This window comes from Nomia melanderi, chromosome 11 (assembly GCF_051020985.1).
Source record: "Nomia melanderi isolate GNS246 chromosome 11, iyNomMela1, whole genome shotgun sequence".
Lineage (NCBI taxonomy): Eukaryota > Metazoa > Arthropoda > Insecta > Hymenoptera > Halictidae > Nomia > Nomia melanderi.
The window spans coordinates 17,419,887-17,442,954 of NC_135009.1; the positions used below are offsets into that span (position 1 = coordinate 17,419,887).

At 38.0% G+C, this 23,068-nt stretch overlaps 3 protein-coding genes across 9 annotated transcripts in view; 1 reads left to right on the plus strand and 2 right to left on the minus strand.

The window, feature by feature from the left end:
- Window positions 1-5,186: 5,186 nt before the first annotated feature.
- Window positions 5,187-8,425, minus strand: Tektin-C (Tektin C). 5 transcript variants are annotated; one of them, XM_031992493.2, is made up of 8 exons: window positions 8,232-8,425; window positions 7,748-7,869; window positions 7,294-7,517; window positions 6,935-7,225; window positions 6,442-6,714; window positions 6,141-6,363; window positions 5,852-6,070; window positions 5,187-5,737 (listed from the first exon to the last, which is right to left on the minus strand). In XM_031992493.2, the coding sequence occupies exons 3-8, from the start codon at window positions 7,377-7,379 to the stop codon at window positions 5,600-5,602; spliced, it is 1,230 nt and encodes a 409-aa protein (XP_031848353.1). In that variant the 5' UTR covers window positions 7,380-7,517; window positions 7,748-7,869; window positions 8,232-8,425; the 3' UTR covers window positions 5,187-5,599. The 5 variants fall into 5 exon arrangements, with proteins under 5 accessions (XP_031848353.1, XP_031848350.1, XP_031848352.1 ...); XM_031992490.2 differs by having other exon boundaries at window positions 7,748-7,986; XM_031992492.2 differs by having other exon boundaries at window positions 7,748-7,997.
- A 79-nt stretch (window positions 8,426-8,504) lies between these two features.
- Window positions 8,505-13,646, plus strand: Bre1 (E3 ubiquitin-protein ligase Bre1). 2 transcript variants are annotated; one of them, XM_031992487.2, is made up of 16 exons: window positions 8,505-8,752; window positions 8,857-9,028; window positions 9,354-9,540; window positions 9,626-9,814; window positions 9,895-10,016; window positions 10,087-10,323; window positions 10,401-10,526; window positions 10,731-10,904; window positions 10,976-11,233; window positions 11,323-11,454; window positions 11,536-11,804; window positions 12,057-12,210; window positions 12,278-12,391; window positions 12,534-12,936; window positions 13,012-13,106; window positions 13,179-13,646. In XM_031992487.2, exons 2-16 carry the CDS (start codon window positions 8,879-8,881, stop codon window positions 13,458-13,460), a joined length of 2,892 nt encoding a protein of 963 aa, XP_031848347.1. In that variant the 5' UTR covers window positions 8,505-8,752; window positions 8,857-8,878; the 3' UTR covers window positions 13,461-13,646. The 2 variants fall into 2 exon arrangements, with proteins under 2 accessions (XP_031848347.1, XP_031848348.1); XM_031992488.2 differs by having other exon boundaries at window positions 8,506-8,752; window positions 12,552-12,936.
- Window positions 13,647-16,679: 3,033 nt separating this feature from the next.
- LOC116433884 (cholesterol transporter ABCA5) overlaps window positions 16,680-23,068 on the minus strand; it is a 29,188-nt gene continuing 22,799 nt past the window's right edge. For both annotated transcript variants that reach the window (XM_031992456.2, XM_031992472.2), the window contains 10 exons: window positions 22,782-23,033; window positions 22,430-22,697; window positions 22,178-22,352; window positions 21,758-22,094; window positions 21,364-21,638; window positions 21,122-21,268; window positions 20,646-21,025; window positions 20,363-20,570; window positions 19,944-20,283; window positions 16,680-19,855 (listed from right to left, as the gene is read on the minus strand). In XM_031992456.2, the coding sequence (XP_031848316.1) occupies window positions 19,755-19,855; window positions 19,944-20,283; window positions 20,363-20,570; window positions 20,646-21,025; window positions 21,122-21,268; window positions 21,364-21,638; window positions 21,758-22,094; window positions 22,178-22,352; window positions 22,430-22,697; window positions 22,782-23,033 (2,483 nt within the window). In that variant the 3' untranslated portion in view covers window positions 16,680-19,754. The remainder of the gene's footprint in view (window positions 19,856-19,943; window positions 20,284-20,362; window positions 20,571-20,645; window positions 21,026-21,121; window positions 21,269-21,363; window positions 21,639-21,757; window positions 22,095-22,177; window positions 22,353-22,429; window positions 22,698-22,781; window positions 23,034-23,068) is intronic.

Genomic DNA, 23,068 nt, shown 5'->3' on the forward strand with positions numbered 1-23,068 from the left:
AAATCAAAGGGAGAGAATCGAGGAGGAAGTCCTCGATTCGACAAGTAGCGAAATCAGAGAAGAAGTCCCTGATTAAAGAGAAGGGTGCGCGAGCAAACCGCGAGCAACCCAGGCGGAACTACAGTGTTGAGGTCCGATGCTTCCTCATCTCCAGGACAGAGGATGATCTCCACCGGCGCCAGCGTTCACCCATTGCTGGGATCTCCGTGACGATTCTGGCTTTGATGGGCACAGGACAACTAGCATCCCTTCCCACGGGGTACAAACCGGACCCCACCATCATAACCCTTTGAATCGGTCGCATCGAGTTACAACACTGTAGCCCTGACTGACCTGACACGCGGCCGATTCACTTGCATGCATGGCAAAGTGAACCGGAGTAAAATGAGAAACAGGCGAAAGCGAATCAATCTAAAGAATAACTACTCGACATATTTAGACAATTTCGCAGCCATTGGCCTAGCAGCATCCTCGATAGGAACTACTCTATCGACGATGCTGCTAGTTTCCAGGTCCACCACGTGGAGGTTGCTGCGGGAGACCCTGGGAGGTGGATGGAAATTCAATTCCATCGACCTCCGTTTCTAATTCTAAATCTTATCTCGAACGCCCTTATTTTTATCGCACTTATTGTTAACGCACTTATATCTAACGCTTTTACAATACTAATCCCTTAGCTATCTTCTTTCTGGAATCTATTCTGAATTAGATTATACATTTGTAAAATGGTTACGAGGGAATTGTAAATGAACTGCAGTAACACTAAATGAAAATTGTATTTTGAATAAATGAATAATGTGTCAATGTTAAAGTGAAATTAGATTTTGATTAGACTGAAATTAGATTTAAACTGTCTTACTCGATTAGCGAATGAATATAATTTAAGAAATGGAGTCTAAGGAAAAGAATACGCGAATAAAAGTCGCGAGAGTGGACCATTTGTTTCGCAACACTAATTTAGGGAATATAAAAATATTTCAATAATAAACGCGAGGGGTGTGTTATTGTTCGTCACGCTAATTAATAATATATGCAAAGATCTCAATAAGAAACGCGAAAAGTGTATAATTAATCGCAACGCTACTGTAGAAATATCATAAAATTAAAACGCGGGGGTTTCAGTATTTACCGCAACTCTAATTTATTTAATATAAAACGAATAACTCGCGTGCACCAGTTTCATTATACGCAACTCTATGTTTAAGATCGTGGGGCAGCCAATTCGGCTGCGGGCAATAATGTGCAGCTATTTCAGCTGCGAAGAACCACCGTTCGCAGTAATGCAAACTGCATTGTGGTTCTTATGGTTCCAGCATATCTTTGAGCATTTAATACAACGCAACTCTAAGGCAACGCGAAAAATTATTGTCGCAACACTAAGAAGAACGCGAGAGATCGGTATCGCAACGCTACTTTAATCAATGAGAATTATATCTAATAAAGTGTATTCTATCAAACACGTTTATTAAATTATTCGCAACTCTACATCAAAATCAAGAGAACTGCGTGTTAGTTAACGTAATTGAGGTTTATGTTTAATAGTATTAAAATCAAACGCGATCAGCGTTTGTCATACGCAAAGTTACTTTTAAGGAAATTTCAAAAGACAAGTATAAAAATCTATTCTAATCGAAATCGCGATTGTATCATTCGCAACTCTAATACAAACCGTACTGTCTGTCTCGCAACGCTAATTAAAAATCGCGAAATGCTCAATGCTGGTCGTTGGGGCGGCTATGGCCAGCCCGATTCAACTACAACTACTTTTCTACTACTACTACTACTACTACTACTACTATTTCTACTGAAGCTAAAGTGAGTGCAGTGACAAAGTAGTAACATAAAATGACGCTCCATCTGCATGCTAAGATGGAGCGCCATTAATAGTTGCCCTCTTGAGCGACATTTTGTCGGGGCCTCTTCGGCATACGCCTCTTCGTTTCTTCGGCCGTCCGCCATTTCTGAAACCCTGATCTTGCTCGCTAGCGAATGGCCAATGGCTCGGGAGCAGCCATCGACCATTCGACAGTGCAATCGAGCAATTTCGAACGTTTCGCCTATTCGCGCCTAGTACCGATCGCGACCGCGGTATCTATGTGGAACTTGAAAAGTCGAGATCAAGATTGATCAGCAAACGGCATGCTCCGTTTTGCTATCAACTTTGAACTGATTTTCCAAGTTCCTCCGGTAACTGACCATCGTATAAAAACGACAGCCAGCACCGGCCCCTGCCTACTTAAATCTAACATTCATTCCAGAGAGTATGCTACCTGCCTACCTATAGCTATATTTAAAAAAGGAGCAAAAGACTCATTCTCGCAAACACACATCATTCCACGATTGTCACTGATGCAACTGAGTGCGAAAGAACCTAACGACTAGAGAGAACGTCCCGGGACGTTAGCTAACAACCACATTCATACTCTAATTTATCGATTCCTGAAATCGACTGGCAATGGCTAACGATCTTTGAGAAAATATTTTACTTGACACGAATAATTCATTGAAATTGATATCATTCTACTGTTCTTTATGTCATTTGGTAACGTATGGACGATCAAAGTATTCTAATATGTTAATATTCGTACTCTACTGAGTAAGGGAATAAGGAAAAGTGCGTATATATTCCATAAATAATTTATTTATTTCATTTACAGTAACTGGAATATATACGTATAAAGAACATTTATTATATTATAAAGTCCGACGCATTTCCACTTCCTAACCACACACACACAAGTGGATAATACGTCGGAAACGATACGTTAGCCATTGCCCATCGCTCACATGTTTAAATAATAACAATTTCATCATGCCCATTGCTCTCACTCAATCAAGTAGCACCTGGGCACGTGAGAGAGATCGAGCAACGAGCATGGAAACAATATCCTGAAAATCCTAGCTATAAAATCATGTTAGTTTCTGATTTTTCTAACGGACTAATGTTCTTTGGTTCTTAATAATGACTGTAATTGACTCAGAATTAAGAATTTAATTCTCTAACTTTATAAATGATAAAACTACTAATATATGAATACTTTAATATGCAAAAAAAGAATAAGAGACATTGAAATTTAATGAAAAATGAGACTTTAAGTAAAATTTCAATAAGAATGAATCTATTTTAAACTTTTAACACATTTTCAAAAATCCTCGGGTGATCCCTTTGTCGAAGCAGCTGTTTCTAATATTGGAAGAATGTTTTACAAGTAGTTGCTTCGAATCAGAGACCTACCCGTCGCGAAATGTTTTCTTGTACGATATTTACTATCATATTTCAGCGAGTAAATTAATTTTAACGCGAATAATCAATCATTTTAATGTACTGTATCTTAGTCGAACTGTAGGAACCGAAAACTAGACCGAACTTATTGATACAATTAATGTACCACTAAGTTCTCAGTCGTATTATCTTAATATTCAATGTTGAAGGTTGTGTTACGTCTTAAGTTACTTTAGTTGTAATTCGATAAAAATTCAGAGCATTGTTGCTAATATTTGCAGTTAACGTTAAACGCGACGTACAAGAAAACCCTATCCTATCTAACAAATAAATAAAAAAATGCTATTTCTCTCAGTTATGCCTCGAGAGGCATATCCGAGGTCACTGCACTCACAAAATCAAAAACTACTAAAATGGTACTACCAGTCACCGGTGTCGCTTCGGACCATTCGTCCTACGACATGATCGGTGACTGGAGTTAAAAAGAAAGAGCATGCGACTCACCGATCGCTGTTCGCAATCGGTACGTAGCTTAGGAGGAGCCGAGGACCATTGACATTCATCAGTATTGGCCACCATGGATCGGCATTACTCTCTACTCATCGGTGGTAGTCAGTACTGGTCACCAGTGCGCCTCAGAGTGAAGATAGGAGTAGACCACTGATGCCCAGAGAGGTCCAGGATAGCCCAGGGTAGTCGAGGGTAGTCGAGGGTAGTCGAGGGTAGTCGAGGGTAGTCGAGGGTAGTCGAGGGTAGTCGAGGATAGCCGAGGGTAGGCTAGGGTAGCCCATGGTAGGCCCAGAGAGGTCCAGGCTAGTCGAGGGTAGACGAATGTAGACCAGGGTAGGCGAAGGTAAGCCCATGGTAGCCAAAGGTAGCCAAAGGTAGACCATGGTAGGCCAAGGTAGACCATGGTAGGCCAAGGTAGACCAGGGTAGACCAGGGTAGGCGAAGGTAAGCCCAGGGTAGACCAGGGTAGGCGAAGGTAAGCCCATGGTAGCCCATGGTAGCCCATGGTAGCCCATGGTAGCCCATGGTAGCCCATGGTAGCCCATGGTAGCCCATGGTAGCCCATGGTAGCCCATGGTAGCCCATGGTAGCCCATGGTAGGCCAAGGTAGCCGAAGGTAGCCGAAGGTAGCCGAAGGTAGCCGAAGGTAGCCGAAGGTAGCCGAAGGTAGCCGAAGGTAGCCGAAGGTAGCCGAAGGTAAGCCCATGGTAGACCAGAGAGGTCCAGGGTAGCCCCAGGGTAGGCCAGGGTAGGCCAGGGTAGGCCAGGGTAGGCCAGGGTAGGCCAGGGTAGGCCAGGGTAGGCCAGGGTAGGCCAGGGTAGGCCCAGGAGACCTCATGAGGGTCTCCTGGTCCTCCCCGATCCTCCCAGATACAGAGTTCGCGAGGAACTGAGCTCTCTGCTGTCAGGACCGTCCTTATATAGTCAAAGATCCCCACCTTACTCCCGACCTCCTTGACATCAACATTACAAACAATTTCTCGTTCCACCGTTTACATTCGACGATATTATAGGAACCCCGATTTTTTAATTAACACATTGCGCGCCAGCCCCGCGATAATGGGAGATTTTCAATTTATTATTTATTTGTTAATCTTACATTAATGTAACATTTTAAATATGTATATTACAAATCCGAAGTAATGTTACAAAATCGAGTACATTATTCTTTGTCGTAAGTTAGGAATTTCGGTTTTATAGATATCTAAAAATGTATCAATACAATCACTGACGGTCGCATTTTTAGCGGCTAAAATTTAATTGTCGTACAATGTCTTAATACTATTTTATACAATCTCGCAGCCATTAGCCTAGCATCATCCTCGATACGAATTACGTTATCGGCGATGCTGCTAGTTTCCAGGTCTACCACGTGGAGGTTGCTGCGAATGAGACCCTGGGAGGTGGGTGGAAATTCAATTCCATCGATCTCCTTTTCTACATCTAAGTCTTATCTTTAACGCACTTATCTTTAACGCACTTATTTTTAACGCACTTATTTTTAACGCACTTAGTATTAATCCCACGACGGCTGTTTTCTTTCTTGAGCCTGAAATGAAGTATCCCACGGCGGATGATCGACGTCTTCTTTCGCACGCTTATATCGAACTTAGCTTAGCCTTAACGCACTTACTACTAACGCACTTAATAATAATCCCACGGCTTTCGTGTCTCCTTACGAGTTACAAACCGTTTTACAATTTCAAATTACAATTTAATAGAACACTGAATTCTTACAGAAAATGTACAGAGCTTGATTACATATGATTCACAGTGAACTCGTGTTGTTTTCGGGCGGATGTTATATTTTATTATAAATAATTACTGGATACATAAAAGGCATAATGTGGTTGATTAAAAATCAATTTAATACGCATGATAGTCCATGCTCTGGCGTAGGGTCATGCAGTCAACCTCGTCGATCTTTAGAGTATTCGTTTTAATGTTAATATCTTCCTCAATTTGAACCTGCGTCTTCAGCAAATAACGTAATGACGCCTGAGCCTGAAATTTTTCATTACAAGAGATTATTAACTGTTACTCTAAGTAGTAGATACATGTATATATAGTAGGTTTATAGTAGGTATAAACAATAATAATTATTGTCAATACGCTAACCTCGAACATAGTTGCTTGCAATTTCGACACGACCTCGCGCAGATCGTAAACTTCTTTCACGAGTTGAGTCTCCACTAAATCCCGTGTGAGTTCTAAACCTGGTCGTTGACATCTGTTACCGAGCCTCGTATGTGCTAATGCTAAGTAACGTTCTTTCTCCGCGATTGCTTTCTCGATGCGCGTCACGTTCTGCGTCATTTCATTTGCTTGTCTCATTACCTGCACGCGAAACAAGAGAGATCTAATCCTGTCGTAATTTCAATAACTGTACTATACACAAGATGACAACCTCCGAGTGTTGTAACTCCAATTTCGTCTTCGCATCCCTGATATCTTCTATGCGTTGCCTGAAGGCGTGGTCGGTGGCATCCTTCTGCTGATTTAAATCATCGACCGCCTGTTTTATTACCGTGTCGATGTAACACCGCATCGGCCTGGCACTGTTGATTTCCTTCGAGGCGGCAACAATGTTCTCGTTCGTCTGCATCTCCCACTCGTTCAGTTCTATCGTTCTACGGCATGAAAACGGACATGAAAGATCACCGAACACGATAAAAACGATACGGAATTAGGAAGAAATAGGTTCCTACGATGGATCCAGCCGCGAGGTACCATGATAAATGCTTAAATTCAAGCTGGTTTCTTTCAGAGTCAGATTATGTCTGTCGATGCGCAAGTTGTTCTCCTTGTCTTCAAGATCGTGGTCCATATAGTAGAGGGTCGCTTTAAGCCGGCGTATCTGCTCCTGAGTTTGCTCCAAGGTTCGCACCAGTAAATTCTCGACGCCTTTGATCACCTCGCACTCCTTCAACAGTTGTCTTTCAACGTCGTCGCAGACTAGGTCGATTCCCAATCTATGCTCTCTACAATTAAATTACGTGGTTAATATACACCATCCTTTCAGGAGAGGATGTATACAGGAAACATTAGATAATTGCAACGTCCTCATCGTCGTTATTTTCAACGTCTCTTTCTTTTTATTCTCAGTCCCTTCTGTGTTGCAATTATCCAGTGTTCATTGTACGCGTGCATTCCATTATTTACAAGATTTATTTTTCTAATGTATTCAATAATGCATTGAACCTAAACATGAGACACTTCTCGCAAATAACGAGAGCGTTCCTTCTCACGGAGGCTATCGCGTTCATGATGCGTTCCTTGTATATTGTCAGAGCGTCGGTTTCGAGAAGAACCTCTTTCCTTATTCGCAGGAGTTCTCCTTTGCGGAACTCGATGTCCTCGAGCTTTTCCTTCAGCCTGTATTCTGTCTCCTCCTTATTACCCTTCGCCCTTTCCGTACTTGTCTCGCATATACGATGAGACTCGGCCAAAAGTCGATCGGCTAGTTCCTGCTGGGCTTCTGAACATCGGTACCTGTATATTTCAACAGTTGTTTATTAATCTTTATAATTTCAATTAAATAGTGTATATACTGTGCATACCTGTAGCGATTATTCAGATGCCACTCATCCAAAGTGAACTTCAAAGGTGGCGGGGGAACCATCACGTATTCCCGACTGTTTGGCATTTTAATTTATTGTCTATCTTGAGTTTCCTGAAACTTTGAATTTCCAATCGTTCATGAGTAGCAAATGGGCTTTTGAGCCACCGAGTTCACAGGTTTGATCCATATGTACTTCGAGATGATTCGGCTGGAAGGTGGTCTCTATGGAAACGTTAACAGCAATTAGCTTATCGGTTAATTGTACATATACTTATTTACAATCCTAACGTTAATAGTCAAACTCAGATGTGATACGTATTAAGAATTAGTAAGAACTTTTCAATGTCGCGGGAAAAAGAAATATCGACTTTTCAAAAAACATTCCTCGGAAGTGGAATCAAATAACGCGAGAGGAAGGAAGTAAACAGCGCTGTGAGCGATGAAATCATTACCAAAGCAATTTCTAGGAATACCACCGACTGGGTCGGTAAAGCAGCTTGACTGGGCTGCGATCCATACGGTGTTTGATCTGTGCATCGTCTCGTCGATGACTGTACTGACCTTTTGTATCCAACTTCAAAGGAGTCGATGGCAACAGATTTGTTAAATGAACATTAACGAAAAAAAATTACGCCTAATTCAGAACATGCTAGATTTTCCTTAGTAAGAAGTCCTACAAATTGATCTGGATCTATAATGAAACTTTCAATTATAGCAATCGAAGCGTCATCTGGTAGAAAGTATTCAAATGATGGTTTAAATGTTTCACAGTGTTTTTTTAACCGTACTTACAATACATAGTGCACAGAATGAAAAATATGTATTAAACATTTCATTAATACCGATTACTCGAATTATTTATTTTCGTTAGTGAATATATCGAAGCATTAATTAATCGTTAAGAGCAGAGTCCTGATAATCATTATTAATCTGTACCTTTCCGGTTGTAGTAATATTTTTCCAAACTGTTGGACACAACAATGATATTGTCGTACAAGTACCAAACTAAGGCAGCTAATTTATAGGTACATAGAAAGTGAACTGTATAGGAATTAAAGTGATTGATAGTGGGAAAGAAATGTTTGTTTCACTTAACAGCTTTCAGGAGAATCAACTGTTTTTCGTGGCCGTCTGACGGCGACTAATCGAAGTGTTACAACACGGATTGCGTTTGTAACAACGTGGTCGCATTTCACCTCTACGCTGATTCTAGGTCTATGGTGAACGATAATGTTTTCGCCTCATTTTTTGATTTGCCGCGTATGCAACGCCGTGACACAATGGCGGCTTCCGTTATGGTCACGTACTTTTTGTCGATCGTCTTCAACAAAATATAAAGATCTGTCGAAAGTGCGCCCTTTTCGACAGGTTTTCGGCATCTAAAGATGACATAGCGATATAGAGACTCTGGGGTATTCGTGTAGAGGATCGCTGGGGGTACTGGTACACTTTACAAGGTACGGATTTGATATGATCAATAACAAAAATTTCAGAGACTCCGAATCATAAATCAGGATACATGGGATACCTGACGGTACTTTATTGCTTTGATTGATTCCAGGAAGGACCAAGTTCGTTGCAAAATGTCAAAACGACCTGCAGATAGCGGGGATTCGGCTTCCCAGCCGCCTATTAAAAAAGTTCAATTCGAACCTATTCTAATCGGGCCTATATCGACCCTCGAAGAAATGGACATGAAAGTTCTACAATTTCAAAATAAAAAGTTGGCCCAGGTAAAAATCTCACGTTTCTATACTATTAATTAAAGCTGTTGTATTAAACGAAATTAAACTACAGTCTTTTATTTCTCTACAGCATTTCATTTGCATTGATTACAACTTTTGTTTATTTTGTTTATAACTCTGAGTAACTTGAAGAGGTTTATAATTATTGGTTCTTAATGACTTAGGATTATCAGGAGTAATATTATTGCTAGAAAGCTATTGTAAATGATATGAGAAAATGAAGAAATCTTACATAAATGTTACCTTTTAGAATTCCAATTAAGGTCGGCCTTTTACTCCAAATCATTACATTATTTTCTTTTAATCCTTGTAGCGGTTAGAACAGCGTCACAGAGTGGAAGCAGAGTTGAGGCAAAGAATCGAACAACTAGAAAAGAGACAAATGCAAGATGATGCAGTACTAAATGTTGTCAATCGATATTGGAATCAATTAAATGAAGATATACGCGTATTACTTCAGAGGTTTGATGCAGAAACTGCTGATGAATCAGAAAATAAAAGTAAAAAATCATATAAATTCAATTTATTTATAGTATTATGTTTGTATGCACATGTATCTCAAAATATTGATACTTGTAATGATAGATGAAAGTGAAGCTACAACATCATTTCTTATGCAACTCTCTTCTTGGGATAAGGAGGAGTTAGATGACAAATTAGCAAATCGTGTCCAAGTTTCAAAACGTGCAGTTTCTAAAGTTGTACAGGCATTTGATCGTCTTTCTCAGAGGAATGAAAAAATTACTCTTGCACTCAAAGGCGAATTCGATGGAGGTATTTTAAACCTTCAAATTATTTAAAAGCATGTTAAAGAATACAATTAATATAATTTTGATTATACTATAATTTTTCAGAGGAGGCACCTAATATAGATGAAGTGGTACGTAGAGCAAATTCTGAAATACAAATGGAAAATAGGAATTTGCAGGCAATAAATATTCAGCTTCACGAGAAATATCACACTATCTCATTGAAGGTAATTTCAGTCATTTGCATTAATAAATTTTTCATTGTAAATGTGTTAATAAATACGCGTTATTTTTTAGATGTCTGAACTACAAGATACTATAACAGGAAAAGACACACTTGCTGCAGAACTTCGTAATCAAGTGGATGATCTCCAGTATGAATTGAATAAAGTGAGGGCACGTAATGACAAACTAGAGCACCACCTTGGAGAAGCAATTGAGAAGCTAAAAGCATTTCAACAGATCCATGGAACTGATGAAAAGGGTAGTAATAAACCAAATACCTTAGTGGCATCCAGTGTCTCACAAACAAAGGTATACAACGTTTGATTATTTTTAATATATTCAATGCAATGAACAATATATATTTCATTTCACCCTCTATTGTACAGCTTGAAGACTTGCAACGAGAACTAGAAGAAACAAGGGAATTAGCAAATAATAGGTTACAAGAATTGGATAAATTGCATCAGCAGCATCGTGATACATTGAAAGAAGTAGAAAAATTAAAGATGGATGTGAGTTCTTTGGGTTTTGTATATCTAATCTTTATGCACGGTGCAGAATGTAAATTATTGTCATGTGCAATAAATACTCATGTTATACTTGCTTTTAGTCGTTTCTTGTGTTTTACTTCTTTACATTTAAATAAAGGGAGTCTTAACATTGTTATCTAACGTTATATTCTCGGTTTTATTTTGAAATATATTTTATATTTCCAGATACGTCAACTTCCAGAATCGGTAATTGTCGAGACAACAGAGTACAAATGCCTACAGTCCCAATTTTCTGTATTATACAATGAATCGATGCAACTGAAAACACAATTAGACGATGCACGGCAACAGTTACAATCCAGCAAGAACGCTCACTTGCGCCATATCGAGATGATGGAGGCAAGTGTTGGATACTTTCTGTTCTCTTACCATTTTTATAATACATAAATGTATCGGTTTTGTCTAAATAGAGCGAGGAATTAATGGCACAGAAGAAACTGCGAGGAGAATGTATACAGTTGGAAGATGTTCTAGCTCAGTTGCGAAAAGAGTATGAAATGTTGAGAATCGAATTTGAACAAAATTTAGCAGCAAATGAACAGACTGGACCAATTAATAGGGAAATGAGACATTTGATTACTTCTCTCCAAAATCACAATCAACAATTGAAGGGCGAAGTTCATCGTTACAAACGGAAATACAAAGAAGCTTCTTCAGAAATACCAAGGGTATACTTTGACAAAGATAACATTAAGGAAGTCTCACGAATAAATTACCAAAAATTATTTACGCTTAATGTCTGTGTTTTTTTTTACAGCTAAAGAAAGAAATAGAGGAACTGACGGCTAAATTGGGCCAGCAAACATCTCAGGAAAGCAAAGAAGGCAGCAATTCGGATGGCAGTGGAAAGGAAGAAGATGCATCGAATTCTCTTTCAGGTTCTACGCAGGTACAAATGAATATATTACACAGATTAATGGGTTTCTAAATTTCAAAAGCAAAGATAATTAATTTTTGTCTACTAACACAGATCAAAGAAGAAAGTGGAGTTTCCATTAAAAGGGAATCTGGAGAGGAAGATGTTGAAACTATCGAAGTAGGAGAAGGTGAAGGAAACAAAGGTACTCCAGATTCTCTGACTTTAACCTCTCCAACTCTGAAGAAAGAGAAAGATATAAAACGTGAAAAGGATATCAAGAAAGAAAACATTAAAACCGAACATCGCGACCCTGCTCATCGCGCTAAAGACACGAAAGTAGCGGAATCAGAACTTGTCAGAGACCTAAAAGCACAACTCAAGTATGTTCATGTACAATGAATTCCGTTGTTACCGAGGTTGGTGATCGTACAATATTTTGTATGTACACACACGACGGACAATGATTTTGTTATCACATTTATAAGTTAATTTAGGTTCGATCGAATAACATTACAATTTCACACAGTCACCAAACCCTAGTAATAACTTAATCCATTATGATGCGCGTTTGTAAATTTGACCAGCGTTCTTTGCATTTGTATATCGTTTACATATCTTTACCATAATTACAGAAAGGCTGTGAACGAAATGAAAGAAATGAAGCTTTTGTTAGACATGTATAAAGGCGTTGGAAAAGAACAGAGAGACAAAGTACAACTAATGGCTGCTGAAAGAAAGACAAGAGCAGAATTGGAGGAATTACGTCAGCAAATAAAGAAAATACAAGTATGTAAAATAACATTTGTTCGTCAATTGAAAATGAATGTAACGAATAACGATTGCATTATCTTAGGAGAGTAAACGCGAAGAGCGTAAAAAATTGGCAGACGAAGATGCACAAATAAAAATAAAAAAACTAGAGGAACAGGCGTACACGCTTCAGCGTCAAGTGGCTTCTCAAAAGCAGGTTAGTCTATCTTTCGATAGTATGTAGAAAAGAGAGCATTAAAATATGAGTGGTATTTATTTATTGAGAGAGGAATACATAAATATCGAATATTTGAACCCAATTTTGATTGAAACTGTGAACTGTAAATTATGCTGAATAGAACTGCGTGTGGTTGCAGGAAGAGGAGGCTCTATTGAACGAAATGGAAGTAACTGGTCAAGCGTTTGAAGACATGCAAGAACAAAATTCAAGATTGATACAGCAGCTGCGCGAGAAAGATGATGCAAACTTCAAGTTGATGACGGAGAGGATCAAGAGTAATCAGCTACATAAATTAGCCAGAGAGGAGAAGGATGTTCTAAAGGAGCAAGTTTCTACGTTAACAACACAGGTGGAAGCGGCCAACGTAGTCGTTCGCAAATTGGAAGAAAAAGAACGTCTTCTACAGAATTCTCTAGCCACCGTCGAGAAAGAGTTAGCTTTAAGGCAACAGGCGATGGAAATGCATAAACGGAAAGCTATTGAAAGTGCACAATCTGCGGCTGATCTGAAGCTTCATCTCGGTAAGACATATCTTGGACCGTTGTACATTTCTTAAAATGAAAATGCACTAATGGATGACGTTTTCTTTTTGTTAGAAAAATATCATTCTCAGATGAAGGAAGCGCAACAGGTTGTAGCTGAGAAGACCAGTTCGTTGGAAGCGGAAGCTTATAAAACAAAGAGATTACAGGTAAGATCTATCAATAGAGATCAGATGTAAGTGAAATATGAGCTAGATTTTAAATGTTACATTTGATCGCAGGAGGAAATAGCTCAATTAAGGCGTAAAGTCGAAAGAATGAAGAAAATCGAACTGGCTGAAACTTTGGACGAAGTAATGGCGGAAGAGTTGCGAGAGTACAAGGAGACCCTTACTTGCCCGTCGTGTAAAGTAAAGCGCAAAGATGCAGTTTTGACGAAATGCTTCCACGTGTTTTGCTGGGATTGTTTGCGCACGCGATACGAAACACGTCAGCGTAAATGTCCGAAGTGCAATTGCGCTTTCGGAGCGAACGATTATCACCGTTTATACCTCTCCACATGAAGAAGAAGACTCTAAATTATTGGAATTTCGTGTGACGTTTTTTAATTGAACCGCGTGAATCTTCTAAAAGGTTACGCGTGTATGCATTTTTCTTATACTTCCTATTTATTGTCCCGATCATTGGTAAAACGGAGAAATGCGATCGTGAATGATGAAAAATGTAGAAATAAAGTTTGTAAAAAATTATGATTATCCTGTGGAATATCATGCGAGGAAAATGAGCTGCATTTTTAAAAGTGTTTTGTAGTAACCACGCCGAACATGTATATTCTGATCTGATGTAAAGGACGAAGTCGGGTATCGCGGTGAACAACGCGATTCCCGATGGTAGCGCCGATGGGACAGAATATAGAGAATGATTCGATTGTATAATAATTTTATTTAGTCTTAAAATTCGACTTAAATCAATAACTTAATCATGAAAGTTAGTGAAATTCGAAAGCTACGATAGTCGGAATTTTAAGAGCGATTCACTGTGTGTGTGGTAGATATATTGTAATATATTATAAATAGGAATTCAATGCTTCTACGTATGTAGTTCAACAAACCTATTGGTAAACTTTCACGAACAAATTCGAACATTTATTATTTCGTAATTATTAAATTACTTTAATGACGGTTCTCACCTAAATATCTCGATGAACTTTTAGTTTCATAAGTATCATTTCATTAATAGGCACGCATTAATCGAAGGAAACGTTAAAAAAAAAAAAAAAATATTAGGAACCAAGTTATATAATTAGGAGTGTAATTAATTTATTATAGTGAAAATGTATGAAATGCATAAGATAGAAGAAAAAACAACAATTGATTTAGAAAACTTTACTTCACCGATTAAAATGTTCTTTTTATACTTTGATTAGTGTAATATTTCATCCTTTTTCTACTTTTGTTAATAAACATTTCAGTTGTTTTATTCGACGGGAAAAGAAAGTAATTGCGAACGTGTTTCTAATATACATATAACACAGTATAATAAACAGTTACTATCAACTTAAAGCAAGATTAGATGTAAAAAAAATAATATAACGATGATGCAACGGTGTAATTTTCAATATTTTGTAACAAAGATTAAGAGAATGTACCGACGGATTTCAAGTATAAATAGAAGGGGGCTTTTAAATCAGAATCTTGAATGTTTTAATCAGTAATTAAGCATACCACGTTTTTAAAACGAATGAACATGTGTGCATCGAGTAATGGAATGTACATGCAATGTGTTCCTTGATTCGCACACATCCGTTATCCTGATTTGTAAAGCATCGATTTGTCGTAATATAAGAAATTTTACATAATAACAATATGTAATAAACTATTATCTTCCATATAAGAATAGTTTTATTACGAGTGGATTGAACAAAAGAAAAAGACAGAAAGAAAAAGGGGAGTAATTTTTAACAGAAATAAAAAGACATCTTACTGGGAGTTGGCATATTTTTTCATAGGATTCTTTAAGGACTTCCAGTCGTCTATAATGATATTCTTTTTGTGCAATAGCCATTGGAAAAAATGGCGATTAAACGATGTCCCAGTATATAGTCCGGAATGTATTTAGACAGTAAGGGTTAAATTTAATCGCGACGTTCCGTTCATTAACATTAGAGAAACAAACTGATCAGAAAACAACAGTTCTTTTGCAATTTTATAAACCGTTTTGTATACATATATTTATCGTAATATAACAATACAATAAATTCAAAATTGTAAATTTATTTATCCGAAGCGAGGGACCTAACGTCCTTTTACAGAGTTAATTATTATCGTTATCGTCGGCAATCATTAGTAAACAAATTGTCTAAATATCTCGGTAAAAGAGGCTCGCTATTGTTAATTATAGAATAATCAGAAATCCTTTTTGATACATTTTGTAATTCACGAATGATTACGAACACATCTTTTCTTTATTATATGCAAATTCTGTCTGATAAAAAGCATTTAATAATATACCTGTGTGTGTCTCTCTAAGTAATGTGTACATGTGTGTGTGTGTGCGTGTGTGTGTATGCGTGTGTGGCCGGTTAGTGTACGCGGTACGTATGAATTTTTCATAGAAATACCAATGAGAATGCGTTAGAGAACAATAATTCACCGATCACTAACCCATCTTTCGTAATGTCAGTTGTTGTCTAGCAATTAATATACATTCACATCAATTGTTTCGAATTTCTAAATGAATTCGTCTAAACGAAACTATCGTCTTCTGAAGTACACGGGGACAAAACGTATGAATATAAAGTATTATGAAACACCAGAATAAACATTACAAGTCCTTTTTCTAATTCTTATTAATCCTCTCGCGAACTGGAATTATCTAATAGAATAAGATGCTCCTATAAAAAATCCTCTAGCTTAAGGACAATTACTCTCTACGCTATATATACAACCCTTTCGGATCGAGAAACGGTTGGAGAAAAGAAATTGTTTAAAAATCAAAACAAACATTGCGTAATTCAGAGAAGTTTACTCGTCGAAACGTTTGTAATAGTTGGCCACAAGAGTTTCGCAAGAAACACGAAGCCTGAGGAATACGAACTTTTCAATGCTACTCGATATCTCGATCTACCAGTTTTCTTCTATCAGGAGGAACCTTAAAGGAATCGCAATTAAAGTGGTTAATAATTATAAAAATCTATGAAAGAAAGATCGTCTATTTATATTCGAAGGGGACTGCAAGAAGAAGGAATTCGAGAAGTACCGATCCAAGAATCCACAGATCGAATTACATCTAGGAATTTCATTGATTAGTAACGCTATCGATTCGATAAGAATGTAACAATGTTGTTTACCCCTGAAGCGATGCATTAAACGACACTGGATAGGTTCGGTTGGTAGAAAAACAAGAAGTTTCTCGGATGTTGCGTGGATGTGCCCATCGTCCTCTCTCGCCTTTCCGACACGTTCGAGGAAACCACGAGACGCTTTCGAAGAAGGACACTTCGTAAATGTTTAACTGATTCTTTACTTCTTTTCTTTTTTTTTATTGGTGAAAAAGCTTCTGTTAACCAATCGATTACATTCACTTTACACAACAAATATGTAGTTTCCGCAGTAAGTCAATCGTTTCGTCAAGGTGTATTCGGCGTGTAGTTTCTCTTTCACTTGATGATGATAATCGTATTTGATGATTGTATCTAGTATATACACACATATAGATATACATATATACTAGATACAATATATATATATAGATTTATATATACGAGTCTCTTTCTCTCTTAAATTTCCTTGGTGTGTGGTATTATATCATGTATGCATGGTGTGTAATGTTTCGTGTGCGTGTACGTGCCTTTCTTCATGAGTAGTTTTACGTTTGTCAGGTGCGTGTCTATATACGCGCGGAATTCTCGTCAAAAGATCGACGAGTGCGTGAGTGCGTGCAAAGGATCTGATCCTAAAATCTTCACTTCTCGTTTATTTGCTCTCTCTCTCACTCTCTCTCTCTCTCTTTCTCTTTCTCTTTCTCGTTCGAAAGAGATGTCTCGTTGATATACAAAACGAAAAGTCGACCAACCAATATGGTCGTTCGTTCATTCATATCCTGATACGTATATATGTATATAGATGTATATATATATATATATATACATATATCTGTTACTATAAAATCATACATTCCGGTTTTGGGGGCAATTAATTTTACATTCGATTTACAAGCTTTGAAGGTTTACTATTTGCACCTGATGATGATCATTCTGTTAGGGAACAATGTCTCACGCACGCTCGACTGTTTGATTCTGTAAACAATAGAGTAGCCTTGTACAGAGTATATCAAAGATGTTTCTACTGAGAGGATCTATGAATTTTTAGTTGCAAACTTCGAGTACATACGTGGAAATATAAATCCATATATATATATACACACATACACATATATCATATGCGTATATACTTCATTATATTTATACGTACGTATATATACCGTGTATATACATATATGTATATCGACCGTGAAAACTCCACACACGTGAATGAGCTGTTTTTTTTTTAACAGGAAAGCCAAAAAGTGGCGGTTACAATGAGCAGAGAAGATAACTGTGGGTATAGCTGTAAACAAGTAATCGAACGGAACCAATGAAATCAATCGGTGTTGATGTAAATACGCTTAATTTCTTCTTAATGCAGCAACTTGCGGTTAGGAATGTTTATAATATCCTTTGTATGTACCGTGACACATGTTCTTAAAAAAACGGTATACGTATATGTATGTATCGTGTCCCGTATAAATATATAAATACACGTATATTTCTATATTTATATATTTATACAGATGATTTTAATAAAATTGTCTGCAACCTGCAATTATTTTTTTCCCCTTTATCTGCATTCGTGTAATTTCATAATTGACTAAATTTTATATCATATTGGTATTAGCTAGAACGAGAATTGTGCGTACACAATCCCTATAAATGCGCAAAATTCTTTTGCATTTTATATTCCCTATATATGTGTATAGATTATATGTATATACGTGTATATATATATATATATATATACATATACACATATAACGTATACATAGTACATGTATGTATATTTATATTTATAATATGAATCATTCTTATAACGAGTCTTTTTTTATTTACAAAAATCAATACATCACATACGACGTGACTTCAATTTTTCATCTAACTATTCACTAGCATCTACAAAATATTTCACTCAGTCCTTGAAACGGTGCCCCTACTGTCTCGTTTGTTCGATTTCTCCGACTAATCTCACAGAAGATCGAATGTATACATTTCGTGTCTAAAAACGAAACCTTCGTTCGTAGAAAGTCGAGAACAATTGTTTTCCTAAATGGACTAAAGCATTCTTTTCATCAATTTTTCGTTTATTCCACCATTAGTGATAACATTAAGAGATCTTTCTATAATTTCAAAAACAAACATCTTTCCTTTCCTTCGATCAACGCAAAGTAAGAGTCCCACTGGGAGAAACTAAAATCTGTCAATCTTTTAATCCAGAAAGACCACTTAATTACATCGTACCAAGTACTTCGAGTAACGTTTTAAAGTTATCCAACTGAAGAGTTCCGTATACGGATATCAATATTTAAAAACGTATTCAAAGTAATTTTGTACAACACAGAATACAAGGTTGTCAGATAAAAACCATGAAGTTTACTTCGTGGATCGTTAAAATTCTCTTACAACGTAGTTTTATCGAGTATCCTAGTCAGCATATCCTGCTCGAGTCGCTTCAAACGGAAAAAACTCTCGCGTCGAACAATAATGATCTTACACGCTATCGAGGCAAGGTTAACAACCTATTGCGTTTCTCACATTATTCGAAAGGCTTCGGTAAAAACCACAAGCGAGATGGAGAAATATTTATACATACATACTAAGCGCTATGTTATATGCACAAATTAAGTCACGGCCGATTGCATATTCAGATCTTTTAAATACAGTCGGCACTCCGATTTTAGGCAACGTGTTCCGTTGCCGCGTTAACAGCGCTCGTTGTTAACTTGAACAATTATAAATGTCGCTAAACGAATAGTCCTGTACAGTTTACACATTTACCGATGTAGACAGGTAATTCATTAGGAATTCCTTGAGTTTTAAAAAGAATTTAATATCGATCCGTAGAGATCTTTCACGGTTCGCCTTCTCTGATAACGCAGGTTCCCATACTTATAATCGATGATAATAAACGTACCAATTCCACAGCAATATTAATCGCGTGACCTATTCGTAGGAATCGAAAAAATACACTAGATTACAATATCATTTGAAAATCATTAGTGTTGAGTAGTATTATTACCGCCTCTGCCGACAATAGGATAAATTGTTTGCAGTCTTCGCTATTTACAGGTTGTTCATTTTATTCGTACGTTTATTACATATCCTCACGATATACCCAGTTCAGGAAGTCACTGCTGAAATTCTGACGAACATAATAGTGCGGAACACCGGTACGAAAAAGAAATTATATACCGTTCTATTCATTTCTTCTCCCCCTCTGTTTACCCTTTATCTCTGTCTGTTTCTCTGTATTAGGTCGAGCGAGGTGTACCATAAAAATAGTACCATCATTTTTTCACTTACAGTTTCGTCAAGCTTAAAACAGGAATAATGTAACTTCACAAATTGCACTGATCTGTTATGTGTAATTTCCTTGTTACTATAGAGCGTTCTTGATACTTAAGAATGTCGTTTTCATCGGTTCTCGATAGCATTCACAATGGAATATTAACGGATAGATCACTATTTTCAACTTGTTCACACTTGAAGGGTCTCGCGCATATTTCACTATACAACACATCAGAATAAACACACTTCTCGTGAGTCATCATTCCCCCTCGTTTGACTGATAATGGGAAAATTTCAGAAAAACTTGTTCGAGAGTAGTCTGGCTGAAGCTGTACTCTTCGATGTCCAGCTCGAGCTTAGCTAAACGATTCAACATAGTTATTCGACCATTTAATCTTCTAATGGTAATAGAACTTTAGTCGACACAGTTATAAAAGATTCGACTTACCTTTCTCCAACTGCATGAAACACTCGGCCAGCGAGTTAACTGCGTGTTGGGGAACACCGAAAACTAATCTATCCGCGAAACTCTCCTCGAGGCTAGCGTCTGGGAACAGGCTGGAAACGAATTCTTTCAGACTAGTAATCCTGTCGCCAGAAGGTGTCGTGGGTGTACAATCGCCGCCCAGGAGCTTCATCTCAAGGGTGTATCCAGCACCATAGAGATTTTTCAAATGTTGGGTAGAACCTATACACCTCAGCTCTCCTTTCACCATTATACCTACTCTCGAACACAAAGCGTCAGCTTCCTCCATAGAATGAGTCGTTAAAATTGCTCCTCTGCCACCCTGCAACAAACATTTTTATTGTCGCGAGTGACCTAAATCTTTGAAACGATAGTGAAGTATATCATATCCAGATAAACACCTGAAAGCTGGCTAGAATTGTATCCCATAAAAACCTTTTCGACCTAGGATCCATCCCTGTACTAGGTTCATCCATTAAAACGACTTTTGGACCTCCGATCATTGCCATAGCGAAACTCAATTTTCTTCTGGTTCCACCAGAGCATTCCTGCGTTTGCTTGTCGGCGTGCTCGTGAATTTGAAGACCGGACAGGTACAGATCTACAATTCTGTAAGGAAATCGGAGCTCGTGTTTATGGTTTCTTTATTGGATTCCCGGAGTGTCTGCAGTTTAAATACATCACCTGCCGATATCTCCCCATGGCACACCGCGTATGGCAGCGTAACATTCTAAATGTTCCCTGACAGTGATATTTTTCCACTGAGCATCGTGTTGCGGGCAATATCCCATTTGTCTGAATGCCTCTGACATATTGGAATAAATGTTGTGACCACCGATATGCACCCTACCTCGAGAGGCCGCTTCCTCCGCTATGATAATCTTCATTGTTGTGGTTTTCCCAGCGCCGTTGTGACCTAACAAACCGAACACCTCTCCCGGCTCGACCGCCAATGAAAGATTTCTTACAGCAACTTTTCGTTGTATTTGACTGGCCTCTTCATCCTGTTTCGAGCAGCAACTGCAGGAACCTGACTCCCTCTGCCTGTACTCTTTTCTGAGATTCTAACCAACGAACGATTCCAAATTAATCAACGATTGTTCACTCGATGCGAAAAATCTAAGATTTAAAGTTCACATTGTTTTCTGTGGAATCTGTACCTGTACTAGAACTACGGGTGGTTCTTGAACGGATGACGAAGTAATAAGATTAAAAACTTTCTGTCTCTCGGCTTTAACGTCTGCATCCTCGTGTTCTCCAATATCTGCATTTTCCATTATCTCCTCGCCGACGCTGCCACCGTTACGCTATGGATGTTGGAATATATTCGATGATGAAATATAAATTTACGCTGTCTGTGTTATCAATGTACTGTACAGAACACGAAGAAAAATATTCTAACCAGAAAATGCTTGAAAATGTCGCTGATGTTGCCACCGCTCTTTTTGGTATCCAATAACAAAAGTATAAAGAACCACACCGGGCAATGAAGAAGCACTCCAAAGGCCATTATAATTATTTCTGTGGTCAGGTAATCGGACATGGTTAGGTGGTGGCAAGCGGCGTTGATGGAGCACATGAGGTGGACTCGTCCTACATAATACACTGCAGCATATGGCACGTACAATGTATTTAATAAAGAGAAGATCACGTGTAGAACGAATGCTGCTGTCCCACCTGAGGAAATAATTAACATAAAAGTATTTGGTGAATGCTCAACAGTTACCGACGATTGCAGTAATGCAGTAATAATTGTCCTTTGAAAAATATATTAAGAGTACACAACTATTACTTACTGAGACCCAACATATCAAGACTCATGACTAGTATGAAGGGTATGAGCCCGATGAAGGTGGCGATATTGGGGAGAATGCTCTGTGCAGAATCCATCTTATCGAAAACGTAACTCAGACACGCGGAGAAGAGCATGGACGCCGGGCAATAAAGCATTAGAAGACTTCCGAGGGTGATGAGTGCTGGAATCTCTTGAAGCGAAGGCACATCGAAGAGGAATATGATGCCAAGTATACAAAGACAGATGAACGTTATCAGGCCGTCGAGTACGATGAAATAAGTCAGAAAGTACATTGAGAACGACAGACCATTCACGCGCAGTTGGTTCTTCGCTTTTATCTATGAATATGTAAAGTTACAGGTAAAAAATAGATGAAACAGTACATCAGACACGTGACACATTTAGCATAAATTAATCTTACTTCACGATCGTAGACCATGTCTACGACTAAAATTATCGGCAATAAGACAAAATTCATCCCAATGAACACAGCGGAACTGGCTGTGCCGATATTGAACTCCTGCGGTTGAGACGTTTGTTGAAAAGGATGAGTTTTAACCCCTATTGGTTCGACATTGTCGTTACCTGAGACCAACCTAATCATAAACAATGCACTGTTGAGTATAAATATTCAAATGTAACGTTTAACGTTTCTGAAAATGTACGGTCATACCTATAATAGGTGTTGGACAACAAATTTATCAAAATTGGTAAGGAATGTTGCATAGTGTCATTGTAAGCGACGGTCAAGTCAATCTTGGGTTGGCTGTACTCGTTGACGGTGAAGACAGCTATGTGGGATGCGATTTTCAACAGATTAGCGAAATTTCCTGTATATTCTTCAATGTATTTGACATCTTGACTAATCCCATCGGTCAAATTCGTGATATCGTGATCGGTATGGTTGGCGTACAAAATTTTGGTCTCGTTGCCGTAGGTATCTATCGAGATAAGCAAATATTCGTACCTTTGTGTTTTAAAGAACATTCTGATGTACTTATAAATCATAAAAAAATCTACTGTACCAGTGTTCAACTTGAGAGATTGCATCTTGATCTCGACAGTTTGAATACTGTACAAATGAAGACCAACAGCAATCAGGAAAAGAGGCGCGACGATAGTGAAGTACAATAACTGGATGTTCCTGAAGAGCCTGAGTATTCTTAGGCGAAGCATAGCGTATAGGATTTGTATGAAGTTAGGCCGGATCTTTATGGGGTCTAGTCCGAGGCCGAGAACAGGATTCCTATCATTATGGACGCCATCCGGTAATTCCCCTGTGCATGACGGAATAAAATTTACATCTAATAAT

Coding starts and splice junctions, on each gene's coding strand:
- Tektin-C (XM_031992491.2), bottom strand. CDS start 7,379: ATGCCAAACAGTCGGGAATACGTGATGGTTCCCCCGCCACCTTTGAAG. Junction 7,226..7,293: donor CATCTGAATAATCGCTACAG/GTATGCACAGTA, acceptor TGAAATATACAG/GTACCGATGTTCAGAAGCCC. Junction 6,715..6,934: donor GAGAAGTGTCTCATGTTTAG/GTTCAATGCATT, acceptor ATTTAATTGTAG/AGAGCATAGATTGGGAATCG.
- Bre1 (XM_031992487.2), top strand. CDS start 8,879: ATGTCAAAACGACCTGCAGATAGCGGGGATTCGGCTTCCCAGCCGCCT. Junction 9,029..9,353: donor AAAATAAAAAGTTGGCCCAG/GTAAAAATCTCA, acceptor TAATCCTTGTAG/CGGTTAGAACAGCGTCACAG. Junction 10,324..10,400: donor CCAGTGTCTCACAAACAAAG/GTATACAACGTT, acceptor TCTATTGTACAG/CTTGAAGACTTGCAACGAGA.